Here is an 8,390-nt window from a genome sequence, read left to right on the forward strand (position 1 = left end):
ACCCCCCATCGTGTCTTACAGTTGAAGGACCAGGCCGGGGTCGCTGCGCTGCTGTGTCGCAGGGATCCACTCTTTGTCCGTGGAATGTGCTGCTGGTTCTCCCACTGGATTTTGCTGGAATTCTCTCTACCACCTCACCCCGACACCGCCACTGTCACTCTGCACCTGCATCGAGGAAACCCGCTTGTTCACGGAGAGCATCACAACTTCGTGACAAACGGCCAGATCTCCCCGCCCGCCTCACTTGTTCTCTCCCTGCCAAGGCAGGACCTCGTGGGCTTGGGTGCCCAGGGCGCTGGCCCCGGAGACCCCCAACTTCCACCCAGCTGTCGTGGGCCCGGTCTGGCCTTGGCTATAGGCTAGACTGCCTCAGCTGTGGGTTCACCAGGGTCAAGAGAAGGAGGGGTGGATGGCACAGACGGCCGGCCTTCTCCTGGATCTCATTTGGGGTCCCTGGGGAAGGGCAGATAGCCCCCCCAAAAACTGCCCCAAGCTAATCTCCCTGTGGGAGAGGGAGAGAGGAGCAGATGCCAGGAGCCCCTTGCCTTGAACTGCTGCTCTGATTCTCCCCATGCCCGTGCTGGCCTCGTGGTGTCTGCTGACCCTCCCCACCTGCTGCCCGCCACCCGCCACAGTGTGGGGAGCTCAACCCCGTCAGCTGTCCCCACCGCAGCCCTCCGACACTGACCCGCTCACCCACCTTCCCATCCATTACCCCTGGAGAATTTCAGCTCTGTCCAGTCTGAGAGAAGAAATCTGATGGTGTTTCAGGGGCAAAAGAAAGCACCGTTTAGGTATCTCTTCTACTTGGACCGCATGCCTTTTTATAGCCAGACTTCTGTGTATTTCGTAAATGGATTTCACGTTAATGGATATTTATGTAATAACTAGACCTCTCGACTTATTGAGGACGGTTGGGTTGGGAAGAGGGGTTGGAAGAAGGGATGAGGGGTAGTTTTTATTTTGTTCTACATTTTTTTTGGTCATTTCTGAGGTGGACCTTGTCCCCAGTGGTTATCTGGGGACCTGACCCCAGGAAGCATGGCCTCTCTGCCATCGCTTGCCATGGCCCCGAGGTAAGCCCGTGCGGGGCTTCCCCCCGGGACTACGGAAGCCTCGAGAGGTAGTGTGACTTACAGCGGCAAGGCAGGAGAGGGAGGGGTGGTCAGGATGGAGGTGTCTGGGCTCCGCTTTGCTTCTCTTGCAAGGTGGGGTCCTGCCCAGGATTCCATTCCGCCGTGTCTGTGTGCCACCCCCAGCCCCTCTGGGGCGGCCCACAAGCACGTGTCGCAGTCGCCTTGCTCTCTTTGGCCTCCGATGGGAATCTCAACTTTTCACACCTCGCGCTGCCCCTCGGGTTTGCAGCGTCCCTCTCTCCACCCCTCCCTTGTCCTCTGCCCCTGGGTTGGCCCCGACGTGGAATGCCTTGGCCCATCCGCAAGGAGCTCCTGTCTGCAGTTTTCTTTGCATGACTTTATATGCAGTAAGTATGTTGAAAAAAAAAGAAATGAAAAACATTCAACAAATCAATCTATATGTTTTGGACAAAAAATGAATACTAATAGAGGTTGTATTCTCAATGTCCGACTTGGAATTATGTTGCTGCCTCTCTGTGCTTTTGGCCTCTGTGTGGCCGTGTTTTGCCAGCATGAGATACTGTCCCCTCTGGAGGATTTTAGGGGAGGAAGAGCCACATCCCTAGGGTTCCAGGGGAACCTCTGGTTCCCCTGACCCTCCTGGGTATTGTTTGGAGCAGAACTGGTGGGAATGTTTAATCCAGAACTTTCTGAGTCTCCCCCCCGAATCACGAGCTGTCTGTTGGGCTCTTTTCTCAAGTCCTGCTGCCCAGGGACAGGTGAGACAGGCCAGGCTGCAGGCCCAGGAAAGTGGCCGCCCAGGCCTCTGGTTTCTAAGCTGGCCCATCACTGGCCTCTGTCCTCGGCAGAGATCCTGCTTCCCAGGCCCAAGGGTGGGTTCTCAGCCTAACCCTGGCCCAGAGGGCTCCTCAGTGAGGCCCAGTGATCCCATTGTCCCAGCAGAAAAGCCACCTGTCCCTCTGCGACCTGCCAGGTCCCTGTGGCTATCCCCAGCCAAACGTGAGGGTATGGCTTCACCCGGGGATGCTGAATTACCGAGCCTGCTCTGGTCCCTTCCTCAGCCTGTTTCTCTGTCAGTTAAAGGCGGGTTAAGCACCCCTACCCAGGCTGACGGAGGATCAAATGGATGGTGAACATGAAGCCCAGGACACCTGTGAGAATTTACAGGGCTTGCCATTGGCTGGCCTCCTGTTTGCTTCTAGGCTTGGCCCATCCCCATCCTCTCCCCTGCTGGCCTTTCTTTCCCCTCTTTGGTGCCTGTCTGCTGCTTTTCAGCCGTGGACTGCAGGGGAAAGAGAAATGGTTGCAGGGCTCGCAGGCTTTAGCTGTCAGCACTGACTAGACTTTCTGTGTGACCTTGGACGAGTCCTCTCCCCTCTCTGGACCTTGGTTTCTTCATCAGAGGAAACCGGGCTGTAGGACCCCAATGTCCTTTCACTGGCTGATGCACCTCTTGTCCACTGTGTGCCTCTCCATGTGCTAGAGAAGTCAAGGCAGGTCCCCACCACGGGCTAAGAGAGCCCCACTACACAGGCCACTCCTGTGGGTAGGCAGCCACCTGGTGTCAGCCCCAGGGCACCATGGTGACTTGCAGACAACAGGCAGGGGACGCTGGCAGGAAAAAGCTGCCCAGAGCCCAACCTCACCAGACAAGCTCTGTGCTCCTCGTGAACACCCTTTAGATGCAAAAAATCCAGACCCGAGTCAAAACCCAGGCTCCAGCATGCAACTCCATTTACAGGAAAGTGCTCTACTAGTTTGCGCTACTGCAGCGCAAATCCTGACCCAGGGCCTCCTGTCTCCCTTGAAAGGGAGACCCTTTGGGGGATGTGTTTGCCAGACTCCCCATGCTGGTTTCTTTGTTATTATTTGTTTGGGGTTTTGTTTCAGTTGTTTCTTTTCTTTTTTTAAAATACGTGGCTGTGAACTTGAATGACCACTGCTCAAAATTTCTGCTATTGGGGGGTGGGAGGGAAGAAGGGGTGTCTGTTTTATTCTTGGTGTTTTCAGTGCAATAAATAGCTACAAAATCCTGTGCACTTCTTGTCTCCCTGTCTTGGTCAAGCACATCACCCTAGGAGGTGTTCGCTTCCTGTTCTAGATCTATCCTATTGCAAAATGAAAGTCGTAATCTTCATTCTGATTGGAGGTGCTTAGGTCACATGCTCGGGGCTGAGCCAATCGCTGTGGGATTAGGCCTGGACCACATGTCCCATCAGTAGAGCAAGGGATGGAGTCAGCTTTTTCTCAGGCACTTGGGGCACCTTTAGCAAGAGCAAGGGTGTGGATATGGATTGCCACAGACAGCCAAGTGTTAAAGCCTCCCTCGGGGGCTTCCAGGTAAGGCTTGTGTCCTCTGAGCGTCTGAGCCTCAGTTTCCCTTGTTTGAAGAGGACGTTGTTCTGGAAAAAGTCCTCTCCATTCTTTTCTTTCAGCCCAACCTCACAGACAAGCCCTGGCCCTCAGAGCACCCAGGGAGGTTTGGAGAATGGGGTAAGGGAAGGAAAATTCTCTATACTCGAAACAATATTGTGAACCAAGTGTCCCAGGAGGGCCTTGGGGCTGGAGAGCTGGACGGCTGCAGGAGGCCCATAGGCTGCAAAGGGGCTGGGGGTCGATGACCCAGGGTGGGGATGCAGAGGCCTGGAGCTTCTTTGGCCCACAAGAGTGGCCAAACACCCCAACTGCTGATGCATCATTTCTGGGCTAAGACCAGGACATTCCCAAGCAGATGCAATGTTGATCAACTTAACCCACCCCAGCCCCAGGCCTGGATCCCACAGAACCAAGGTGCTGTGCCCCCAGAGGCCACAGTTGCCCCTAGGCCAAGCTCTGAGTATCCAGAGCTCCAGGGTCTGCGCCAGCGACTTTCCCAGCCTATCTTTGCTGCAGGGTAAGGGAGTGTCTATGGGGAGGGTACTTATGCACACAGTAAAGACCTTCGCAGTAAGAGTGCAGGGCAAGGCTGAGATGAACAAGAAGCACCTGGGGACTTCTGTTGTTACCTTGCCTAGGAACCCACAAACCTGCGTGGGGAATTCCCAATTTAAACCTAGCTTTTCCACCTGGGCAGTGCTGAAGGGCTTAAGGGCGTGGGCTGCCATTACAGAAAGTTGCCAGCAGGTGGCAGCATAGGAGAGGCCTACAGGTGGTCCTTGGCCTCGGCGTCTACCAAGCTTCGGAGGGCCCAGTTGACCTGAAGAAATAAATAGCCTTTAACTGTCAAAAAGCAGCAGCTCCACTGAAAACACTGGTATTATCTGGGACAGGATGCTGTATAGTTCACAGCATGCTCTTGTTCTAATAAAACAGCCCTATTTTGAGGATGAAGTTTAGCAAGACTCACAGGCAAAGAGGCTTCTTCAAAGACCCTGATCCCAGACTCACCCGGCCTCCTAATTTGGAAGTGCAGGGCTCTTGTTCCCTCCGGGGACCTCCCTCACCCTGGGCTGTGTTTTTCTGCCTCTGGATGCCGGGAAATCATGACTGGTGTTCTGAGAAACTTCCCTCCCTCTCACCCCCCCCATCCTCTCCTAACTACTGCCTCCTCCGCTGTCTGCACCAGCAGCCTGCACGCCTGGCTCAGGTCCTTCCATAGGCTCCTGCCATAGGCCCTCTCCCTACCCCACCACGGGCCGCTGGTGTGAAGTCATGAAGCAAGAGTCTGCACAAGTATGTGCTCCTGGAGTGTGAAAGGTGTTTTGTCCGCACTCATGAGGCACACAGAAGGCCCTGGCGGTCTCACATGCAGTCTCCCTGCAAACCTACGCTGCTGGAGTGAAGGAGGGGTGGACATGAGTGGGTGGGAGCATCCTACCTGCCCCTGCAGGACAGTGGCCAATGCTGGGTGCCACCAAGGATCAGGTACCTCTTACTATTTGTGCTGCTGATCCCCAGAACCTTCCTCTCCTGAGGGCACTGCTGTTCTCTTCACCCCATGAGCAAGGGCTGTGCTGTCCAGGGCTGAGGGCAGCTGCTGAGCAGGCTCGGAGTGCGAGATCAGGACGTGAGATTTGGAGTCTGAGCCACAGCAAGCACCTGCTTCCTTGGGTCTGCTGGGTCCTGGCTGGCATGTAAGGAAGGCTCAAGGGTGAGCTAGACCAGCCACCTGTCCCCTGGAGAATTCGGGCCTGCGGGCTGAACCTGGAGGTGCAAGGTTTGGGGAGCCTGGGGGAGGGAGGAAGAGAGAGCTAGCTGGGGGCTTGGGGAGAGCTTTGTACAGCTACTCAGCGACAACAGAAGAAAGGGGGAGCAGAGGCTGACAGCCAGGGTGCTGGGTGGGCGGAGTGCAGAACAGGCCTCAGAGCCAGACAAGTCAGGGGGCTGAGGGTGCCCCGAACCTGCCTTGGGGTGGTTTTATACCTTCAAGGACATGGGGCCCCGGCAGCAGAGACGCTTGCCCAGACCTAGCCAGTCTTCCCGGAAATGTCCTGCAGCAGGTGCTGGGAGTGTTTGCACAGGGCAAGCTGGAGTGGGTCTGGTTCAGGGGAACGGGCCCCTCTCCTGTCCTTCCTCCTAGGCCTAGCCCCACCCTCCCTTTTCCACCAGGCCCGCCAAGTTTTCCAAAGCCACTTCCCTGAGGGTGGCCTGGCCCAGCCATCCCCTTGCACACCCAGGTGGATGCAGCTAGAAGTGGATCATCACCTCCCTCCAAAGAGAAAGGGGTGTTCATCGCCACGCGCTCCCAGTGTGATCTTGGCTGAGTCACGGCCCCTCTCTGGGTCTCAGTTTCCTCATAATAACAATGACACTGAACCTGTGGTCTTCGACTTCAGGAGCAGGCCTGGCTGCTGCATATTCACCCAGGGAATCTGCTGAAAATAGAGTGGTGCAAGCCCCGACCTCCGAGCACAGGATCCGTGAGGCCAAGCAGGGGCCAGGCAACTGTGGCTTTAGTAAGCACGCAAGCTAGGAACCCTGTGTGGAGCCTGCCTCTCCAGTTCCCACGCACACACTGGGAGGCCAGAGATGCAGTTTTCTTTCGGGAAGCCCCACTCCAGGATTCCCACTTCCTCATCCTCCTCCCTAACTCAGCAAGATCAATATTGACCGTCAGCCTCTCCCCTGCCTCTTACTCCAGCCACCCAAGCCCTGACACGCTGAGACCCTGGGTCAAGGGCAAAGCGAGGGTCAAGGGCAAAGAGAGGCTCAGGCCCGGCAGTATTCTGGCTGTGCCACTCACACTTCCTACTGGTTCTGCAAGGGGCATCTCGGATCACTGGGGAAACCAGCGAAGCCCATTCTGCAGGAGGCACGAACTCCCTTCCGCCAGGGGGAGCCAATCCCAAGTCCAGCTTGCAGAAGGGGCACTGCTTTTTTCCCTGGATCCCACAGCCTGGTCCCTAGAAATGGCCCGACGGGGAGGGTGGAGGGAGAGTTCTGCCCCACTTGCCTCATACCCCTGAGGTACTTTGGTGGAATCCATAGTCCCTGTTCAACCCCTTCCTTGTACAGCTGGGGATACTGAGGCCCAGCCACACAGTGGGTAGCACCAGCCTCCTCCTGGCCATGCCTGGCTCTAGCCAGGCCAGTTCCTAAGCTCCTTTTTCCTGCTCTGGTTGGAGGTGGGAGCTAGGCCCCTGTTTTCACCTGGACAAGGGCCAGCTGGACAAGACCCATTCTACTTAGGGGGCTCTCCGTGCTCTTTTCCGATATGAACTTTGATCATTTCTTTAATATAAATGTTGGGCATCTAATATTATCTCACTTAATCCCCGGCAAGGGGAACTCCATTCTTCCCATTTTACATCTGAGGATGGCAGGATTTGGAGAGGTGAAGAAGCAGATTCAGCTGGGTCGTGGAGCTGGGATTTGACTCCGGTCAGCAGATGTCCACATCCATTTTGGCCCTTCTCAGGACCATTCTCGAGGGGCTGCAGCTCTCAGATGCTGTGGACATTAGCAGGAAAAGGCTCCCCCCCGCAAACAGAAAGTGTTCCTGGACGGTGTGCTGGGAAGAGGCCCTGCTGGCCAGAGTAGGCAGGCTGCTGCTCTGCCTTGGGATGGGCGGGGGTGGCAGGAAGTCAGGCAGAGATGGAGCAAAGGGACCGCTGGCCAAGGTTTCACAGGCAGGCAGGCGGCCCTGGATGCCCTTCCTGGGCAGGACCAGTGTCACTGAGGCCTCGGGCCCCAGAGGGAGTGTCCTGGAGCTCAAGGAGCCAAACTTTCCATGAGCCACAGGCAAAAAATGAGTGTGGAAGACAGCAGCCACCGCAGACCCTGAGGCTGCGCAACCAAGGGTCACGTGGGATCCCGACTCTTAACCCTGTGACGCTCTTAACCCTTTGCTGGTTGTCCCAAGAGCCACCAGAGAACCGTGCTCAGTCAGGCTGTCCGCCTGCAAAGCAGTGGACAGGGAGGAAGTGCAGTCTTGGTCCTGGAGGAGTTGGCAGGGCAGAGACCACAGACATAAAGGGATTCTTCCAACCAACCGATGTGTATCATGTGCCACCAAGACCCAGGCCTGTGCTGGGTCCCACAGCTTAGCCCAGACCCACACGAGGCTACCAGGGAGGACTTGTCATTGTCCACATTTTACAAACAAACAGAGGCTTGAAGAGGTGCAGTGGCTTCCACACAACAGCCCAGCTCAGGAGGGGCAGAACTGGGGAGAGCCGGGGTTTGTGTGCGGGGTGTGCACGAGGCCTGGCTGCCACCCCAAAGTGCTCTGGGGTCCAAGGAGTGTGATTAAGAGCCGTAACCACAGAGAAACAAGGCGCGTTTTCCCAGAGGGACGTGTGTGCCCTGGGCAGGGCCGGGCTGTCAAGGTTCACCAGACACAGGGCTGAGTCAGACCCAGTGAAGACCCGGGGAGTCCTCATCTGGCTGGAGCTTCGGTTCCTGGAGGAAGGGCACTTAGGAGGACGTAGCGGATGCATGGGTGATGGGAGAGGTGGGGTCAGGATGAAGGCACGGCCTAGGTGAAGGGTGGGAGCGGGACCCTGGGCCTGCTCAGAACACTGTGTGGAGATGAACTAGGCTGGAGAGGGTGAGGGGACGCAGGAGGTGTGACCTCCAAGCACCAACCGCAAGGTAGACAGTGACCCTGGTGTCTGTTGACCCCTGCTTGACCTTGGGAAGAGGCTGCCCCTGGCACTCTGGGGGGGTCCTCTCCCCACAGCACACTGCCCAGCACACTGTCACCCTCACTGTCACGCGCACGATGGACACAGCCCTCTGTGCTGCTCCCCCAAGTCGGCAGAGCAAGTGGTCTGCAGGACAGGAGGCCCAGGAGCCGCACTCTTTTACATCTTTCGAAGCAGTTTCCAAAGTTTCAAACTGGGAAATTTCTCA

At 56.5% G+C, this 8,390-nt stretch overlaps 1 protein-coding gene across 2 annotated transcripts in view; it reads left to right on the forward strand.

Annotated features, from left to right (window-relative positions):
* Positions 1-3,136, forward strand: part of Camk2a (calcium/calmodulin-dependent protein kinase II alpha) — a 60,096-nt gene extending 56,960 nt beyond the window's left edge. For both annotated transcript variants that reach the window (XM_005380581.2, XM_005380582.2), the window contains one exon: positions 22-3,136. In XM_005380581.2, coding sequence (XP_005380638.1) covers positions 22-25 — 4 coding nt within the window. In that variant the 3' untranslated portion in view covers positions 26-3,136. The remainder of the gene's footprint in view (positions 1-21) is intronic.
* Positions 3,137-8,390: the final 5,254 nt, after the last annotated feature.

Source organism: Chinchilla lanigera, unplaced genomic scaffold (genome assembly GCF_000276665.1).
Source record: "Chinchilla lanigera isolate Chin_1 unplaced genomic scaffold, ChiLan1.0 scaffold00014, whole genome shotgun sequence".
Taxonomy (NCBI): Eukaryota; Metazoa; Chordata; class Mammalia; order Rodentia; family Chinchillidae; genus Chinchilla; species Chinchilla lanigera.